Source organism: Palaemon carinicauda, chromosome 2 (assembly GCF_036898095.1).
Source record: "Palaemon carinicauda isolate YSFRI2023 chromosome 2, ASM3689809v2, whole genome shotgun sequence".
NCBI lineage: Eukaryota > Metazoa > Arthropoda > Malacostraca > Decapoda > Palaemonidae > Palaemon > Palaemon carinicauda.
The window spans coordinates 88,731,445-88,752,281 of NC_090726.1; the positions used below are offsets into that span (position 1 = coordinate 88,731,445).

Here is a 20,837-nt window from a genome sequence, read left to right on the forward strand (position 1 = left end):
GCGCAGCTGAAATGGCGAGCCATTAGAATTTAACGAGGGTGTATTACCCCCGCGCTAGTTAGCGGGGGGTAGGGGAGTGGTAGCTAGCTACCCCTCCTCCCCCTCACACACAGGTGAATACTCACTTTCACTTAGAGGTAGGACTTGTCTTGGGGGACAGGGCTGGCGGGCAAATATGTGTAAATAGCTAAGGTTTGTATGGTTAGGAAAAATACAAATTATCTTCGAATTTGTCATTTGTTCCGTAACCGAAATACAAACCACGCTATTTACAAAGGGTGACTTACCCCTTAGGAAGGGTGGAAAGTCCCCAGCCATACTGGCTTTGGCTTTACCCGGGGACTCAGAATCAGAGTGAGTCGCACTCGAGAAAAGGAGTCCCTGCACCTCACAAGTTCCTTGCTCCGCAAGGAACCATGTGGCCTACGTAAGCTTGTGTGTGAAGGAAGAAGTGTGTGAAGGAAGAAGTGTGACCCGTCCTAGGCAGTTGACCTGGAGTTCCAGAAGGAACTCTGGGTTAGGACGTTCCCAATACCACCTCGTCAGGGTATGGGGGATGCGACAGTATTGACTCAATACTCGGAACACAAGGAAGCATGGTTTACCTGCAGAGGTTCGTGGTCAGCTATGCAGAGACCAGGATGCTGCTTCCCCGTAGAGGGGATGATGAAGAAAGAAGTAAGGGCCAGACATACTTCTTTCGTTCATGCAGACTAAAACCTGATAACAATGCCCTCAACCTTCTGCTACCTGTCCAAAAAGGAGCCTGAGGTTAGACCAGCTGTTGTGTAGCCACCACAGAGCGATAGAAAACGTATTGAGACTCCTGTGGGTCACGCCCTGTAGGAAGCGGGCTGCGAAGGTCATTAGACGCTTCCAGACTCCAGCTTGTAGCACCTGCGTCACAGAGTAGTATTACTCGAAGGCGAGGGACGTTGCGATGTATCCAACATCGTGCTGTAGGGCGACGTGACGGGGGAGGGTCTGGAGACAGGTCGAGATGAATGTCCTTGAGTCCGGGCTGAAGAGGTATACTGGTGACTCTCCCCCATGTCCTCCTTGTGCTCCCAAATCGGCTGCAACTGAGGACAAACTGCAGCTGTTCCCAGCGCTAACCTCTCGATTCCTTTACTGGCAAGAAAGAGAAGGTCTTGGGACATCAGATACAGAATGGAGACTCGAAATCTTGAATGAATCGGACCGAAGGGCCGGGACCCCCAGATTCTGAGTCTAGCCAACAACTCAGGAGCGAGCCTGAATGTTGCCTTCCCCTCTTCCTTAGAAAGGGGGGAGTCATAAGAGACCAAGAAGATTGCTTACACACTGGCCGTGGCCAGAGTGAGCAGGAGACCCAAGGCGGAATACAATCCGAGGCCTGTCGTAAAGGGTCTTGAGAAGATCTCTTAAAGGACTAAAAGTCCGAGCCATGCTCCAAGTTGGAGGTCTTCCTCCGACTAGGGCAGGGACGATCGTAGCTTCGCATGAGCGAGGATAGATCCAGCGGGCAGGAAAAAGTTATTCCTTTAAACCTGAAGGTCAGGGAAAGGCTGAGCGACAGGCCTCATTGCCGAGAGCGGAAAGGAGTTTCCTCCCGCCGAAAGGCAATAAGACCGTTATTGCTGGAGAAGAGGCCTCAAGGGAAGAGGTATATCTCCCACGGCACCAACCACCTTAGACTCTTCACTTTGCCTGGGAGACCCCTGTGGATGACTATCGCAGATGACGCGACCTCCGTACCGCGACTGTAGCGGGTTGTCTCTTCTTGAGGAGGAAGCGTAGTGTCTCCAGGCATGAAGCCGAAGCGACGCCCCGGTTCGGGAGAGATGTCGCAGTGTGGTTGCTTGAGTAGTCTGCGCCGTGGGAGAAGCTCTCCCGGGAGATCCGTCAGGGGAAGCAGAGGGTCCAGAAACCATTCTGCGCATAGTCCCAGTGGAGCTCTCCCATTGAAAGGTTGACAGACAACCTGGTCTTGTTGAGACCCATTGTCCACAGACAAAAAGGAGGGAAGACGCAGGCGTCGAAGTTGTCCCACCATCACCGGAATGCATCTTGCCAGAGTCTCGGGGTCTGAGACTGGGGGGAAGAATAGCGGAAGCTTGAGGTTCCAAGCTGTCGCGATCAGGTCCCCCAGACCAGTACTTGCTGGTTACCCAAGGTCAAAGACCCCCAGGTACACTCTCTCTACGAGGCTCTGCTCGGATAGTCGGAGAGAACATTCCCCTGCCTGGAATGAGAGAGCCGATGGTGGTATTGAGAGAATCTCAATCATCCCGGTATCTCTACTGCAAGATGTGAAGGTGTGAAAATGCGTCCCCTGCTGGTTAGAATACGCCAGAATCATGAAGTCGACGCGCACGGGGCGACTCGGCAGGAGCTGTAGGATCTGTAGAGGGGCCAGACTAAGGCCCCTAAGCCTGCCTGAATGATGGAGAGGTATCCTTCAGGTCTTGACCATAGGCCTGGACCGGAACATGCCCCCCCCCCTTTCCTTTGACGAGTCCGAGAACAGCATCAAGAATGTGGGGAAAGGACGAGAATATGCACTACCATCAAGAGGCTCCATAGGTCAACACCCATTGCAGGTCTAATAGTTCCGCTGGTCCCATAGGGCCAGGGAGTCCGGTTAAACATTGCCTGAAGCCACCGGAACTTGGATCGCCCCACATGGAACTTATCCTGAGGCGACCCTTCGGACTATAGACGGGTCAATGAGGAAAGGAGAACTAGGAAACGTTCCAAGGTAGTGCTGAAAGTTCTGCTTGACTGAGAACAGGTACTGCGACTCTCCTCAGTCTTGCCACAGTCAACCGAAAGGAAGGCTCGGAGGATGTGGTAACAGAATCTGGCGTCCCCAGGTGGTCACCCATCCAAGTACCGACGTTGCTTAACCTCGCTGGACGGACGAGAAGCGGGGTTTCCAACGTGGTAAGGCCGTTGACTCAATATCACGGCCAGATACTCCAGATGTTGAGGCAGAGGAAGAGAAGGCTCCAAGCAAAATACCATGAGCCCACACTCATGGTAAGCATCCGGAAGCTTGTCCCGGCGCTGAAGAAGGTCGAACCCGAGCCTACCGGAGTTGACCAGCCCTCCAAACAGCAGAGGAGGCGGAAGCCTGCACCTGAGCGGCCAAGAGGAAGGCAGGGAGAGTTCTCTGGGGAAACAAACCTGCTATGCCACGGCGGGATAGCCACACTGCATCATAAGCAGGAATACTTGCAGTCTAGGCTGAATTCGACGAGCACCCTGGAAGATGGATGGAATGGAAACTGAAAGTACCCGTCCTTCCGATCCAGGGTTTAAGGAGTCCTGTCGCCTCGTTACCAGTCTGATCGATTCTGCTGGTCTACGCTGGCCGAAGTTTGTTCGACAAACTTGATCAGGGCTGAGAGGTCGACTACGGACATCCCCTCTCAGATCCTTCCTTACAAGAAAGGATCGACTGAGGGGGCCGGGGGTGAAGCCGTCGATGATCCTAAGGAAGACCTTCGCCTAAGGTATGGATCATTCTGCCCAACCGGGCAACTCTGCTGACGCTATGGCATAGAGGTTCAGAGACACTGAATTCGCTGACAGACACGGCAGGCGCGATATCCTTGGCTAATCACAGAGATTGTGCGGGAATGGGCATCGGGAAGCTGTCATTCGGATGAGTAACCTTAAGCATCCTCCCAGCGAAAAACCTGCAATCCTAGAGTTCGTGAACTCCTTTTAGGACTATGCCCCCCCGGGGGAGTCTCCCGTGCCATCTGTTCCTGACAGGAGGAAACTGCAATTGGACACCTTGTCCCAGTTGTCGTAGCCGATAACTTAGGCCGACGTGGTTGAAAGAAAAGGGCGCTGGAGCCCTGCAGAGTCTGGAAGAAAGCGCCTTGGAGGAGTGAAACCGGAAGTCAATTTCCTCCGCACAGCAGCTGTCTAAGTCTCTGTCCTTGGGCACAAACAAACTCTTCTCAAGGATGGAAGGGTGTCTGAGGTCGTCGACCTCCACAGATGAGACACCCGAAGGAAGCCCTCAGTCAGCGCGTCCAGATGGTACAACATCGAGCTTGTCCGCAAGTTAGATACTTAACGACGAAAGGCCAAGGTGCCTGAGCTCGAGAGGAGGAAAGTACCCCTGAACTTCCTGTAGCTTCCTTGAACCAAACCTCGGGCCGTAACCGAGGAGGGAAAGAACCTGGTAAGCTCCCAGAGGAAGGGGTAAGCAGTCACCCCTTGTCCGATGGAGAAATCTCGAACGGAAAGCCTCCCCCGCCAAAAATCCTTCCAGGGAATGACGGGGAAGGGCTAACCCAGGTTCAGGAAAGAGGAGTGTTGCTCAGATCTCCCTTAAGTTTCTCCTATTCTTGCAAGTGCCATGCTCTGCGTTTATGGGGTGAGGCCGTGTTCTGGAAATACGCTCCAGAAGAACTCGCCAGGCTGGCCATGCTGCGAAAACCCCATTGGGAATCGTGGTCGCAATCGCCCTGGAGCTCGCGCGACGGAAATTCAAAGATTTTCGCGTGGGCGAACGTGGAAGCGCCCATGCGCGGTAACGCAAACAAAGGTGAGCGAAGGAGCGCAGAAGGAGGGCGAGCGTGGTAGGAAGGGCGAGAGCTGGTGGTCGGCGAGCGAAAACCCATAGGCGAGCAATGGATACTGCAAGAAAAAAGCCGACGTTTGTGCGAAGAAACACTGTAGGTTCGCGCGACGGAACACCATCCGTCCACGCGATAGAAAAACCATTGGTTCGCACGTGGGCGAACATTGGAGAGCATGGGCGCGGACACGCATGAGCGTAGACGTGCAGGCACGTGGGCGTGTGGGCGCGCAGGTGAATGGTCGCGCGGGCGCACAGGCAAGCGGTCACGCGGGCGAGCGGTCGTGAGGGTGGGCAGGTGGATGAGAGTGAGTCCGAGGCGGCGAACGCAAGCGTTAGCGCGATGGCGAGGAAGACCGCTGGCGATATGGATCAACAAGCGATCGGTAGTGAGCTGGTGAGTGCTAACGCGCAGGTTGGCGATGGCGTTGTGTTGTGCCGACGCGATGGTCGAGCAGCATGCGCAGGTGAGCGATCGTGCGTTGGCGAGCAGTATGCGAAGGTGAGCGATCACGAGCAGCATGTGCAGGAGGGCGATCGCGCGATGGTGATCAGCATGCGCCGGGTCGCGCGATGGTGATCAGCATGCGCCGGGTCGCGCGATGGTGATCAGTATGCACAGGGTCGCGCGATGGTGATCAGCATGCCAGGGTCGCGCGATGGCGATCAGCATGCGCATGTGGGCGGTCGCGCAATGGCGAGCAGCATCTGCAGGTGGGCGATGGCGTGATGGCGAACAGCATCCGCAGTTGAGGGTCGCGCGATGGTGATCAGTATGCGCAGGGTCGAGCGATGGTGATCAGCATCCGCAGGTGTGCGGTCGCGCGATGGCTATCAGCATCCGCAGTTGAGGGTCGCGCGATGGCGATCAGCATCCGCAGTTGAGGATCGCGCGATGGCGATCAGCATCCGCAGTTGAGGGTCGTGCGATGGTGATCAGCATCCGCAGTTGAGGGTCGCGCGATGGCGATCAGCATCCGAAGTTGAGGGTCGCGCGATGGCGATCAGCATCCGCAGTTGAGGGTCGCGCGATGGCGATCAGCATCCGCAGTTGAGGGTCGCGCGATGGCGATCAGCATGCGCAGGTGAGCTAGTAGCTGGCGAACCATGTTCCTTCAGAAGTGTTGGAGAACGTTGGCGTGCCGGCTGTAACACACGCGGGCGATCCGGAGATCGCCGAGAGACAGGTGATCGCTGGCGAGCTGATGATCGCTGACGAGCAGAAGGCTACGTGTGGAAGCCTGCGCATAGAAGAAGAGTCCTTGACCCCGACCTGAACCGAAGTTCTAGATCGCGAGGGCGAACGTGGGCGCACAGGGCGCGTAACAGGAACCAACAGGAACAGCAGGGATGATCATCTTGAAAGCGCTGACGAACAGGAGAGCGCTGATGAACACAGCAGAAGGGCGCGCAGGGAAACCCTGACACGCAAGGGAAGAACCCCCGTGGGGGCAACCCTTTGCCCCAAAGGGATCGTTGTCCGCCGGGAGACTGATGTCCGTCGGAAGACCGCTGTCCGTCGGGAAGACCGTTGTCCGTCGGGAAGACCGTTGCCCGTCGGAAGACGAGATCAGACTGCTGTCCATCTGCACCAAGGCGGAAGATCGAGAAAAAGGAGTTGTAGGCTGCAAACGGAGATCCAAAAAGGCGCCTCAAGCACCCTTATAGGGAGATGAGAGGCCCTTACGACGAGGCGGACGGTGGGCCTTACGGCGAGGGAGGCCAACAGCAACAGAAGAAACCTCCGAAGAGGAGTCTCTATGAGTGTACTCTCTCGCGAACGAAAGAGAAACACTTCGTGGAAGAGACTGGTCAGCCAGTGACCTAAAAGGAGCAATCCTCCGAAGAGGAGCTCCTGCAGTTGCCCAGCCCCTTGAGCGAAACTGCAGGTGTGACCGCTCAGCACCAAGAGCATAGTCGCACGAAAAAAAGGCAAGAGAAGAACCCCCCAAAAGGGGAAAAACTCAAGCCTGGACAGGAAAAACTTCCCTCGGAAGGAAAGTTACCCGCCCAAGGAGGCAAGCCTCCTGAGAGTTCTAAAATGAACTGGAGAGCTGTCCGTCATCACAGGAGTACTTCCAGTAGAAGGAGACACGCCCCTGACGAAAATACAAGGGGGGAGGCAGCAACAGCCGAATCCCCAGGACTCAACCAGACAGCTCACACCGTTGCCATATTACAGAAACGAACTAGATCGGTAACTGTAAAAAAAATAAAACAAATAATATTAGTACACATTCATTCCCCCGGGAAGGCTCCGAAGAGGAATCCCGAGGGAAAGGAACAAGAATTACACAACAGGCACGTGCCCTCACAACCACTTACACTCACGGAAGGAGAGCTGTAACCAAAACAGAATTATAACAATTATAATTATGTAACTATGTAATTATGTAATTTAAAAATGAATGAACACTAAAGAAAGAACGAAAACCCCGAAAGGAATCGTTCTACAAGCTGAAAAAAAAAAACAACTACAATTAGATTCATAACTAATTGAGACAAACGTACGGCGTAGCAACCCCCCACATGGAAAGGAAGCTACAAGGGCGTAGTAACACGTAGTAAAAGGGTAAACGACCTCAAGAGAGAGAGAGAGAAAGACATAAGTCAAACTCGATCGCCACCCATAAAATTACGCCGTGGTGGCCTAACTGCCGAGGACTCCACGTAGATATCGTACACTACACACACAAATCTGAAAAGGAAACTTACTTATTTCTATACTCAAATATATATACAAACATGAAAACATGTTTACATATATATTGAGTAAATGAAAAGTAAGCGATTAAGTAAAGACAAAACAAACAATGGCTGCCAGAGAGGACCAAGACAGAGACGTCTGTCACAGTCCGAGCCAAAAGTGAAAGTGAGTATTCACCTGTGTGTGAGGGGGAGGAGGGGTAGCTAGCTACCACTCCCCTACCCCCCCTGCTAACTAGCGCGGGGGTAATACACCCTCGTTAAATTCTAATTGCTCGCCATTTCAGCTGCGCTAAAAGGTAACCCTTTGTAAATAGCGTGGTTTGTATTTCGGTTACGGAACAAACAAAATTTTGATTGACTGATTGATTTGAGGTTTTCTGGCAAACTGACAACTACAATATTGAGGACGGGTGAACATCCCTTATATCACGTTATCAATGTTATGAAAAAAAATGTTGCGCTTAATTGAACATACTGTATATCACATTATCCATATTATGAAAAAAAAATTGATTGATTGATTGATTGATTTGAGGTTTTCTGGCAAACTGACAACTACAATATTGAGGACGGGTGAACATAATATTAAGTTATCAAGGTGGGCGGAATATTTTGACAAGTTTGCTGAATGTTGAGGATAATAGGGAGGCAGATATAATTGCTGTTCCAGGTGTTGAGGTGCCAGTGATGGGAGATGAGAATGAGAGAGAGATTACAATAGAGGAAGTGAGGAGAGCACTAGATGAAACGAGAGTAGGAAAAGCATCTGGTATGGATGGTGTGAAAGCTGAGATGTTGAAGGAAGGGGGTGTGACTGTACTTGAATGGTTGGTGAGATTGTTTAATATGGAGTTTTTAAGATAAAACAAAGTTTTATGAATACTTACCTGGCAGTTATATATACATAGCTAATAATCTCTATTTCGGCAGAATTTTTCTAAAACTAGGCAACCGCCTTGTGGTGGTAACACCCGTTAAAGGGCGGTAGGAGGAATCATTCCCGTTTTCTGTTCTTCAGTTCATCTATGCCCGACCTGTCTCCTGAGGGGAGGTGGGTGGGCCTTCGAATGTATATATAACTGCCAGGTAAGTATTCATAAAACTTTGTTTTATCATAAAAACTCCATTTTTATGAATAGAACTTACCTGGCAGTTATATATACATAGCTGATTAACACACTTTGAGGAGGGTGATAGACAGTAACATCGTTGGGGAAACAACCAAAAAAGCTGTAGGATAAATAAACACCTTGATTCCTTACCTGCTAAGGTAGCTGACTTCAAAGGTTCCTGCCTCTTGAGTCGCTTTCCCTTAGGAGTGTCAGCCAGGATGTGACCTGCAGTGCTGAAAACACTCAATCGAGTCTGTCAACGGGGTGAGACCAACAATCTGACTAGACTTCAGGACTACCTATTGCCCAAAATAAAAAACCGCAACTTTACCAAACCAACCACTTAACATTTGCAAAGTAGATAAAAATTATCTAACTAGACTGAGGTGACTGTACACAAGTCGAAGTCCTCAGACAACCAATAAAAAATACACCAACCTATGCACAAGTAAACAAAACTAAGGTTGAGGGGAGGTAGTAACTCCTTTGCCTAATACAGAAGCCGTAGCTACGTATGGTCCCAAGGTATAACATTTCTCATAATCCACCCTCACCTCTCTGAGGTAATGAGAGGCGAACACAGAGTTGCTCCTCCAGAATGTCGCATCCATAATTTGACGGAGCGACATGTTCTTGCGGTAAGCAAGCGAGGTCGCAATGGCCCTCACTTCGTGAGCTTGCACTTTTAAACGTCCGAAGTGTTCCTCCTCACACAAGAGATGCGCTTCTCTTATCACTTCCCTCAGGAAAAAGGACAAAGCGTTCTTGGAAAGGGGCTTTTGAGGATCTTTCACAGAACACCACAGGGAGCTAGAAGCGCCTCTCACACTTTTCGTGCGAGACAAGTAGGTCTTGAGGGCTCGTACTGGACAGAGCAGCCTCTCTTGCTCTTGACCCACTAGGTTGGTCAAGTTAGGAACCTCAAAGGTCCTCGGCCAGGGCTTAGAAGGGTTCTCGTTCTTAGCGAGAAAGTCTAATCTCAAGGCACAAACTGCCCCATTCAGATTGAAGCCTACCTGTTTTTCAATTGCATGGACTTCACTAACTCTTTTAGCTGTTGCTAAGGCCAAAAGAAAGAGGGTCTTCTTGGTAACCTCCCTAAGGGGAGCCTGTGAGATGGGCTCAAATCTCTTGGTGTACAGAAATTTAAGAACCACATCAAGGTTCCAAGAAGGGGGCTTTAACTGGGTCTGCTTGGTCGTCTCAAAAGACTTCAAGAGGTCATGTAAGTCCTTATCGCGAGACAGGTCCAAGCCTCTATGCCGACAGACGGAAGAGAGCATACTTTTGTACCCTTTGATAGTGGACACAGCTAGCTTAGCGTCCTGTCTGAGGTACAACAAGAAATCCGCAATCTGGCTCACAGAGGTAGTGGATGAGGAAATCTTGTGCTTCTTACACCAAGCCCTAAAAGTCTCCCACTTGGACTGGTAGACCCTCTGCGAAGAGACCCTCCTCGCTCTGGCGATAGCTTTCGCAGCTTGCGCTGAAAAGCCTCTCGATCTGACGAGCTTCTCGATAGTCTGAAGGCAGTCAGATTGAGAGCGAGGGGGTTTTGATGATATCTCTCGAAGTGGGGTTGTCTGAGCAGATTTGGACTTGCAGGGAGGCTTCTTGGAAAGTCCATCAACAAGTCCACCACCTCCGTGAACCATTCCCTCATCGGCCAGAACGGAGCTATCAGGATCATCCGTCCCGAATCGGGAGGGCGAATTTCCTGACTACCAGATTGATGATCTTGAACGGGAGAAAAGCATAAGTGTCCATCCCCGTCCAATCCATCAAAAAGGCGTCTACTGCTATTGCCTCTCTGTCCGGAACTAGGGAGCAATAGCTGGGGATCCTCTTGGATAAGTTGGAGGCGAAAAGATCGATGAGGGGTCTCCCCCACAGCCTCCAGAGACTCTGACAGACCTTTTGGTTGAGGGTCCATTCTGTGGGAAGGACCTGCCCTTTCCTGCTGAGCATGTCCGCCCTCACATTCTTCTGTCCCTGAACAAACCTCGTCAGCAGGTTTATCCTGTTCTCCTTCGCCCAAAGAAGGAGCTCTCTTGCTGTCTCGAACAGAGACAGAGAGTGAGTCCCTCCTTGCTTCCTGATGTAAGCAAGAGCTGTGGTGTTGTCTGAGTTGACCTCCACAATCTTCCCAGACACCAAGTCCTTGAAGGCCTTTAGCCCCAGAAAAATGGCCATCAGCTCCTTGTTGTTGATGTGCCATCACAGCTGAATTCCTTCCCAATAGCCTGAGACCTCCTTGCTTCCTAGTGTTGCCCCCCAGCCTGACTCTGATGCGTCTGAAAACAACACTAGGTCTGGGTTCTTCTTGTGTAAGGAGATCCCTTCCCCTAACAAGGTTGGGTCCAGCCACCACTTCAGAAGAGTCTTGACTTCTATTGGAATGGGAAGGAAAAGGAGTCTTCCTGCATCTTTCTGTTCCACGTCTTCGAAAGAAAGTGCTGAAGAGGCCTTAGGTGGAGTCTCCCCAGAGAGACAAACTGTTCGAGGGAGGATAGAGTCCCCAGCAAACTCATCCACTCCTTCGCTGTGCATCTCTTCTTGTCCAGGAAAGTTCTGACTTTTACGAGACACTTGGTCTGTCTTTCCTGAGAGGGAGAAGCCCGAAAAAGAACTGAATTCAGAACTATCCCCAAATAGAGAATAGTCTGATTCGGTCTGATCTGAGACTTCTCCCTGTTGATGACCAGGCCTAGATCTTGAGCCATCATAAAAGTCTTCCGTAAATCCTCCAGACATTTCTCCCTCGATCGTGAACGAATCAGCCAATCGTCCAGATAGAAGGATATCCTTATCCCCTCCTGATGCAGCCAACCTGACACATTCGCCATTACCCTGGTGAAGACTTGAGGAGCCGTGCTGAGACCGAAGCAAAGAGCTCTGAATTGGAAGCACTTGCCCTGCATTACAAATCTCAGGTACTTCCTCGAAGTCGGATGGATGGGGACATGGAAATATGCGTCCTGCAAGTCAAGGGACACCATCCAGTCCCCTGGACGTACTGACGCCAGCACCGACTGAGTCGTCTCCATGGAGAACTTTGTCTTCTCCACAAATACGTTGAGAGCGCTGACATCCAGGACGGGTCTCCATCCGCCCGAGTTCTTGGGGACCAGAAACAGGCGATTGTAAAAGCCTGGGGAGGATAGATCCCGAACCGGTTCTATCGCCCCCTTGTCTAGCATTTGGTTGACAAGGTCTACTAGGGCCTTCTGTTTCCCCGGATCTGAGTACCGGGCTACTAAGGCCAGCGGAGCATCTGCGAGAGGAGGTTTTTTCAGAAAGGGGATCTTGTATCCTTCCTTGATGACTGAGAGGGACCAGGTGTCCGCCCCTCTCCTCTTCCAAGACTGCCAAAAACCTGACAGTCTTGCGCCTACTGTCTGGAGGAGACAAACTTCATTTTCTGGAGCGAGGTCTGAAAGAACCCCTGGTAGATCTTGGTCCTGATTCTTGCCTTCTCCCTCTAAAATCTGGTCTTGAAGTAGTCCTTCCCCGAAAAGGCTGCTGGAATCTCCTTTCCTCCCGTTTCAAAGAAGAAGGAGGGGCTGCCAAGGGCTTACGAGCAGAACGAGATAAAAGGTCTTGGGTGGCTTTTTGGGCCAGAGAACGCGTAATGTCATTAACCAGGGACTCGGGAAAAAGATGTTGAGAGAGGGGGGCGTAAAGAAGCTCAGACTTTTGTGCATTGGTAACAGACCTAGAAGCAAAAGAGCAAAGCAGAGCTCTCTTCTTTAGGACCCCAGCTGAGAACAGAGCAGCCAACTCATTCGCCCCATCTCTGAGGGCCTTATCCATACAGGACATAATACTGGTAAGGTCTCTAGATCCTTCCATCTGTTCAGTTTTCCTTGCGAGAGTCCCAAGCGACCAGTCTAGGAAACTAAAAACCTCAAAGGCTCTAAAAATACCTTTGACGAGATGATCCAGCTCCGACATCGACCACATGACCTTGGCTGAGTTGAGAGCATGCCTTCTAGCAGAGTCCACTAAACCAGAGAAGTCACCCTTGGAGGAGGAAGGCACTCCCAGACCCAAAGGTTCTCCAGTTGCATACCACATACCCGCTCTTGAAACAAGACGAGCTGGTGGAAACGAGAAGGAAGTCTTAACTGTTTGTCTCCGCTCCATCATCCAGTCATCAATCTTCGTGAGAGCCTTCTTTGCGGAGATAGACAGCTTCATCTTGATGAAGGCCGACTGTTTCTTGGCCTTCTTTCTTTCTGTTAAATTGGGACTGAGGAGATTGAGGGGCAGCAGGTTGGAATTCCTCTCCAAAAAGTTCAAGAAGGGAGCGAGAGAGAACTTTGTAATCTCCCACAGCGTCGGCAGGATTATCATCGTCATCAGAAACATCCTCGAGGTCCTGATCCACATCTGCAATATCCTTCGAAAGAGAAGAAGGATCCTTAGAACCCGACAAGGGCAAATCAAAGGCATCATCCTGCAAAAGACGGGTTGCATCCTGGAGTCCCGCGCTAGAAGAATCCTTGGGACGAGAGGCAGTATCGTCCCGAAGAGGCAGGGTGGTATCGCCCTGGGACCGAGAACGAGAGGCAGAGTCGTTCTGACGTCGAGAGCGAGAGGCGGTATCGTCGTGGCGGCGAGAATGAGAGGCGGTATCGTCGTGAACGAGAGGCGGTATGGCGAAGCGAACGAGAGGAGGTATCGTGCTGGTAACGTGAACGGGAGGAGGTATCGTCTTGGCATCGAGAACGAGAAGCAGCATCGTTCGATAAGGAATCGTCCCGGTATCGAGAACAAGAAAACGTATCGCCCTGGTATCGCGAAGAAGTATCGCCTGGCGAAAGCACACATTCCTCATCCTGGCGTAGAGAGGGAGAAGTTTTCTTTAAAGAAGAACTCCGTTCTCTCTTAGAAGCAGACTTCTTAATCGGCAACGAGTCGTCTTTACGTCTGTCAGACTGGGCATGAGGGCGGCTAAAGGCTTGTACTAAAGTCAAAAGTTGTTCCTGCATGACAGACATCAATGTTATGAAAAAAAATGTTGAGCTTAGTTGAACATACAGTATATAACATTATCCATATTATGAAAAAAAATTTTGATTGATTGATTTGAGGTTTTCTGGCAAACTGACAACTACAATATTGAGGACGGGTGAACATACTGTATATCAGTTTATCAATGTTATAAAAAAAAAAATTTTGAGCTAAGGTTAAAATATAAAATATCATCTACCTTATGAACAAAGAATGTTGGGCTTAGGTGAACATATGTGTTATGCATGTTACAAACAAAAGTTTTTACCCTAAGTGAACATATTTCAAGAGCTTAGGTGAAAATATATAGTATCACCCCTCTTATGAACAAAAAATGTGATCCATGTTACAAACAAAACTGTTGAACTTAAGTGAATATTTCATGTTATCCATAGTATGAAGAAAAATGTTTTCATAGTGTGCTATCAGTTGGGTTTGTGTACTTTTTCCAGGCACAAAACCATGTTGACCTACAGTATATTAAACATATTATTTTTAACCAAATAATTCATTATTTTCTTTATTATTAACCTTTCATCCACTTTCCTAATATGTGATGTTAGACTAACAGGTCTATAATTGCTTGCCTCTAGCCTTGATCCACTTTTGAAAATAGGGGTTATATAAGCTAATTTAAGAGAGAGAGAGAGAGAGAGAGAGAGAGAGAGAGAGAGAGAGAGAGAGAGAGAGAGAGAGAGAGAGAGAGAGAGTGAGAGAGAGAGAGAGAGAGAGAGAGAGAGAGAGAGAGAGAGAGAGAGAGAGAGAGAGAGAGAGAGAGGAGAGAGAGAGAGAGAGAGAGAGAGAGAGAGAGAGATGTGTGTGTGTGTGTTTAGGAAAGGGTGCCAAAATAAAAGTGCACTACACAGTACTGTAATGTACCATACAACCACTCTACTGTAATATAAGCTACAGTACAGTGAGTGAAATACATAAAAATAAAATGAAGTGAATTATTTAGGGTGTTAGGCAACCATGCGTAAGCAGCAGTCAATGGTAAGGATAGTGATGAGTTGACTGAACCTAGCCCAACAAATAAACGAAAAATAAATTATATATCACCCTCAATCAAAGGTTGTCAGGACGTAATGCACAATTATTTAAAAAATTCACAATACAAGCAATTCTAAAAGACCTGGATAGGATTTACCTCCTTAGCATAACGAAGTCCACGTTCCCACGCAGATTCAAATGGCGAAGGTTCTGGAATAAACCGCCTCACTTCTCTAGGCTGTAAGAAAGAATAAAATCTTATTATCACAGATATATCACATGTTTTCTATATGTATTTTTCCTAACTATACAAACTAGAGTCTTTAATAGAAATGGTTTCAGTGAAACTAGATACAGATATTAAAACTTAACGAGTTAATGGTAGTTAGCTTGAGGGTGGCAAGTAAGACCCAGACCCCTGACAGGCCACTGAGCTCCCACTTTAACCTTAAGGAAGCCAGCCGGCCAAAGATATTTTTTAAGGAAAGGACTTCGAAATTCATATCACATAATAAGGTGACTTGGGGCATTTCCAATATGAGTTTTGACCCTGATTTTCGGTTTTGTGACAAGTACGATTTATCCTAAAAGTAAGCATTTTTCAAATTCCATCTCCTCCCTTGATATTCAAATATTTAGAACTGTGATTGCATCTATATGTAGACCTTCAACCAAATCATTACGTTTTTTCCTAAAAGTAATTTTTTTGCTAGATATGAATTCTTTCATCAGGGTCAAACAAATCTATATGGGATAAAAAGGGAAGAAAAAAATGAGAAAAAAAGTGTGTCATTTCATTGTTCCATAATGTCTTTCTAAGTTATGAACCAAATTGCAATGCTATAGCTTTATAACTAAGGAAGACAATAGAATTTGCAGGTCAATAGGTTTAGTTTTGAAATACAGCCATTCAGTTTTTCTTTGTATTTTTACAAAGACAATATTATCAAATAATGATTATTATGAATTTTATATTCTTTTCTGGGTATCAATGCACCAAAACTATGTTGTTTATCATAATTTAATCATAAATGAAGACCTCTGGCCCATATCTTGCTTTTTTGGGCTCCTGGTCCCCTGCCCCGTCCTTTTCCTGTGGCAGGGTATTCTATCTTTCTCTCTTTCACTAACTCTGCTAATATTGCCGATATTATGCAAATATTACAGCAAATTTTTTTCTTCTGTATGTTAGCGAGATGTTCTTATTGTCTTTTCCTCTTTGGCATGATGAAATTCTTGCAAAAACAAAGAAAAACAGATGTAAAAGTAAGTGAAAGTCTGAGGTCAAACTCGATGTTTTGTATTTTCATACAGACAATACTAATAAATCATGATTATTATGAATATCAAATTCCATTTCAAGTATTAATAAACAAAAACTATGCTGTTTATCATAATTTAATCCTAAATGAAGATCCCTTTGTTCAATATTTTGCTTCTTTAGGCTCCTGGGGGGGACACCCTGCCTTTTTCTGTGGCAGGGTATTCTCTCTCCTTCACTAACTCTGCTAATATTGCCAATATTATGTGATTATTAGAGCAAATTTTCTTCTATATGTTAGCGAGATTTTTTGATTGTCTTTTCCTCTTTGGCATCATGAAATTCTCGCCAAAACAAAGAAAAATAGACATAAAAGCAAAGGTACTGTATGTCAGAGGCAAACTTATACATGTACTGTACTCTGTCAAGGTTTCTGCTTGCACAGGAGGGTGTGATTCAAGGAATGTGTTCAGATGCCATTGCTCACAATTTTCTTAATATTAAAATGTAATAATTGTCAAAACTTACGATAACCGAGGTAATACTGCATTTTCTTGTACGGATCAATGTTTTGGGGTTATCGAGTTACTTTTACTAATTACTCAATAACTATGAAAGTAAGGGGAATTTTGAAGATCTATTTCATATACACATTCTTCATTGCAATACAAAGTGCCTTGAATTTTTTCAGGATTTTGCATCTTTCTCCCTATACCCCTAAGCATTGGCTTACCAGGCAGCCCTGTTAAACATAGGACTTGAGTGGTTGAGGTGGGAAGTGTAACTTAATGTTCTCAGGTTTGTATACATTAGTTAGGAAAATTACGAATTACTTTAACAATTTGTAATTTGTTCCTAAACAAATACAAACCTTCTTCCTTTAATAGGATACTTAGGCTAAGGAAGGAGGAAGTCCCTGCAAACAAGCAGGCTAGTTTACTTTCCAAAGACATATCAAAGCACTTTAGTCCTGTACATGAGCAAAACCGATGACTCTTATCAACCTCCTAACAACCACGGCATGAAAATGATGACGGTGTTAGGCAAGGTCAATACTAGGGACTGGTAGATAGTCAAGCAACCTTAATGCATGTGGAGGATATGTTGTTTGAATGTATGGTCATTTATGAGAAATTGGTTTACATACATTTGTCTACCCTCCCCGATGGGATATACCTGTAGCCTTAAAATAAAATTTATTTGTTAAGAAAAGCTCCTTGATCATGTTGCTTACCTATATCTAGCCACCAAGCCACAAATAATGGAGCAACTGCAGCACCCCAAGGAAGGGGAAGAAAGAAGAGGTAGAAGAGCCAGTCAATCTTACGTCTCATTCTAGACTTACATCGCTAATGCTTTCTTAGACAAGGTATTTCTTGTCCTGTGAAGGAGCTAGGTTTGCTACATGATCTGTTGAGCAACTACTATCAGGCCCACGTATCCAGGGACCTGTGGGTATACTACCATAGTTAATGGGTAGAACCTGAGCTCCCTGGGAGGAGCTCCTCATGATTCTTATCTCACAAAGATTCCTGACCCAAGAACTAGTTGAAATCTTGGGTCAAGGGCTGAACAGTGTCTTTCACCATGAAGATTGAAGAGCTTCCCCGATGAAGGAAGATAAAAATAAAGCTGATCCGGATACCATTTGGTGTGTGGCCGCTTGGGAGCAATGAGGGTCACGCTAAGCCTCGATATCTTCCACCAACTGTTAAGTAATCAGCAAAAGATCAAAAGGAGATGAAGGGAGTAAGCATCTAGAAATCCCAGGAATGTTGGAAGGTGTTCTCAAACGATGCCAACGGGCTGGGAAGTTAGTTATCCAACTGATTGGCTAGCAGGTAGAACGATAGTGAAAACCTGAAGTAAGAAGCTAATTTGCACAGCGATGATATAGGGATCACAATTGACCCTTACACCCGAGACCTTGTCGACTCACTGTATTTGTTTGAACAGTCCTCTAGCCTGAATGAACCCTGTAAACAGCTCTACCAAGTTGCTGACTTCCCAAGAGTGCACCTGCTTTCTAGGGGTCTGTGAAACAAGCCCCTTTGTTGATGTTAACCACAAACATAAGCATTGTCATTTAGGTCTCTCAAACGAGCTCCTTTGTTGTGATAAACGGAAACATTGCTGTTCATCAACATTACCAAATGCTTTACCAAACTCACTTGAAACCTGGAAAAATAGCAATGCTGCACACATTACCAGTAGAATGAAAAGCATGTGCATTTCCTCCTTAGATCATATCCTCTCCAGAAACATTAGTGAACATCAGCTTCCCAGGAGGAGATGAATTCCAGCAAAGAGCATCATGCATCTACCAGGGTAATCATCCCATATTCCCGCTCCAACAAAACCAAAAGGTAAGGAGAATGCTGGTTGCTGACTGGTAATGCTTCAGAAACTACTGGACCAATTGCTGGGAGCTGCACGTAAGAAACTGATCTCTGTCAATGAAAAAAAAAGTCTTGTCCACAGCTCATGAATAATTGCAATGACCATGGTAATCATAGATTAAGCCTTAAAGATTTCTACCAACAAAATAATGTAAGGTACCATAGGGTCGATGATTCTCAATATTCTTTGAATACTCCTTTCTCCCACTAGGACATTCGCCAGCTGGTCAGAGTAGAATGGGGCGTGTAGAGGGAAAAGGGATGAAATAGCACTTGTCTCCTTCAATGATTAACAGTTTTGGCTCTCATGCTCTCCAGGGACCTGGGGGAACCCAAACAAAAAATAAGGCAATAAGGTAAGGGCTAAGGAGCAATAAGTGGCTTAGCTTGTGAAGAATGAAACGGAAGAGAATGACACCATGCAACATGTAGCAGTTATGTAATTACCTGTCCTTATTTGGCAAGGATCCTTGTTGTCAACCATGCAAGCATGATGTGCCATCTCAGTGCTTGTTCGAGTCCTGAGATCAGACCTGAAGTCACCTGATAGAATCCTTATCATATGAATTAATTGGAAGATCTTGATGTCTGGTTAAAAATCACTGTACCGGTCTGTGAGCTTGGGGATATGTAGGCCGTGGAATGGTCTCGTAGCATCAGAAGATCTTGAGTGTTGAAAGAGATCTTGGCTGAGAGTGCTGGGAAGGAAAAGATAATAGGTGACGTGTACTAGTTCCCCGGTAACTGAAAAGTAACGATAATTTGAAGAACAAGCACAACTTCTGATTAGGTGGTTCCTTATTATAGCATTGAGGCTGATCCTAGGAGAGATGACTTTCATAGAGAACAAGCACGGGAGTTTTATTGGGTTATTGGACTGGCCAGTTGGTACTACATTGGAGCCCACTCTGGTTACAGTTTATTTTTCCTTTGCATGCACATACAGTGAATAGTCTGGACTATTTTTTTCATATTCTCCTCTTTCTTAATACACCTGATAGCAATAAGACAACCAAAAAAATTCTTCTTCACTCCTACTGGCAGCTCGCATGATGCACTGTTGCTCAGCCTCAGACCATAGACTGGAGGCTGTGAAGTGCAACAGGAGAGGCTCCCCACCTTATTTTGACATGTCTGTGAAGAGCATCAATTCTGGGGGAGAGAGAAGGTCTACTCTCCTGAATAGGTTGGTGTTAGACACCCATCAACTTTGGTCCCTCTTTTGCTCTAACCCTATCAGCTCGCACGATGCACTGTTGCTCAGCCTCAGACCATAGACTGGAGGCTGTGAAGTGCAACAGGTGAGGCCCCCCACCTTATTTTGACATGTCTGTAAAGTGCAACAGGTGAGGCCCCCCCACCTTATTTTGACATGTCTGTAAAGAACATCAATTCTGGGGGAGAGAGAAGGTCTACTCTCCTGAATAGGTTCGTGTTAGACACCCATCAACTTTGGTCCCTCTTTTGCTCTGACACTATCAGAACTAAGATGTTCTAAAAATGTTCGGAGGGTCTAAATGCAGAGACCAAGAGATCTTCAGTTGCCTCTGAAGAGAGGGAATATGAAAGTGGCTGTTGGAAACCAGTTTCTCCAAGGTCAGGTGACCCAGCAGCCTTTGCCGATGTGGTAACGTCCTTGACAAATGAACGTCAGACTGGGATTCGAGTCCACTCAAACTCGTTAGTTCCATTGGTCGCTGCAATCTTACCATCCTTGTGAGATAAGGATAAGGGGTTTGGGAAAGCCTATAGGTCTATCTGCTGAGTCATCAGCAGTCATTCTCTGACCCTCCTTGGTCCAAGCTTGGGTGGAGAGGGGGTTTGGGTAATGATCATATGTATATAAGGTCAGTCTCTAGGGCATTGTCCTGCTTGCTAGGGCAATGTCACTGTCCCTTACCTCTGCCATTCATGAGCGGTCTTTAAAACCTTTAAACTGCTGGCAATGCGGCCTACGAGAGAAACAGACGAGCTACTCGTTTCATCCTCTCTATTCGTTCTTGGGATGGGAAGACTGCTTAGTTTGGCCTGGATCTTTATTCCTAGATATACAATTTCTTGCAAGGGTTACAGAAATGACTTCTCGAAATTTACCACAATCCCAGATCCTGCCAAAAGGCGAGAAGTCTGTCCCTATGGAGAAAAAAAGGTCTCCTTCTGTTAGAACCAGCCAATCGTCTGGATAACAAAGGAGACGAATGCTGTTCTTGTGTGCCCAAGTGGACACTAGAGTAAAGACTCGTGTGAATGCCTGTGGTGCTGTGGACAGGCCAAGGCATAGTACCTTGAACTGGTATATCTTTCCGCCTAGCATGAATCTTAGGTACTTCCTTATTGATGGATGAGAGGGGATCGGAAAGTACGCATCCTTGAGGTCCAATGATCTCGTGAAATCTTCTCGTCTGACCTTCTGGGCCTTCTCCATCTTGAATGGGGTTTATTGGACAAACTCATTCAGGGCCGAGAGGTCGATGACTGGTCTCCAGCCTCCACACACCTTCTCTACAAGAAATAGACGACTATAGAATCCTGAAGAACTGTCTAAGAACTCCTGGAGAGTATCCTTCTCTAACATGGTCTCGACTTTGGCCTGAATGGCCTGCTCCTTTGTAGATCCCCTACCACAGTAACTTGACATCGTCATAGAGAGGGTCAGAGGCGGAAGGGAGAGTGTGAACAGGAAGGTGTATCCCCCTCTGAATACGGAGACCAACCAAGGTTTGACCCCGTGCAGCATCCACCTCCGCCAACTGCTTTGTAGGCATCCCCCT

General features: G+C 47.3%; 1 protein-coding gene across 21 annotated transcripts in view; it reads right to left on the reverse strand.

Annotated features, from left to right (window-relative positions):
• Positions 1 to 20,837, reverse strand: part of LOC137625896 (zinc finger CCCH domain-containing protein 18-like) — a 384,898-nt gene that overhangs the window by 261,293 nt on the left and 102,768 nt on the right. For all 21 annotated transcript variants that reach the window (XM_068356883.1, XM_068356874.1, XM_068357032.1 and 18 more), the window contains exon 6: positions 14,564 to 14,644. In XM_068356883.1, the coding sequence (XP_068212984.1) occupies positions 14,564 to 14,644 (81 nt within the window). The remainder of the gene's footprint in view (positions 1 to 14,563; positions 14,645 to 20,837) is intronic.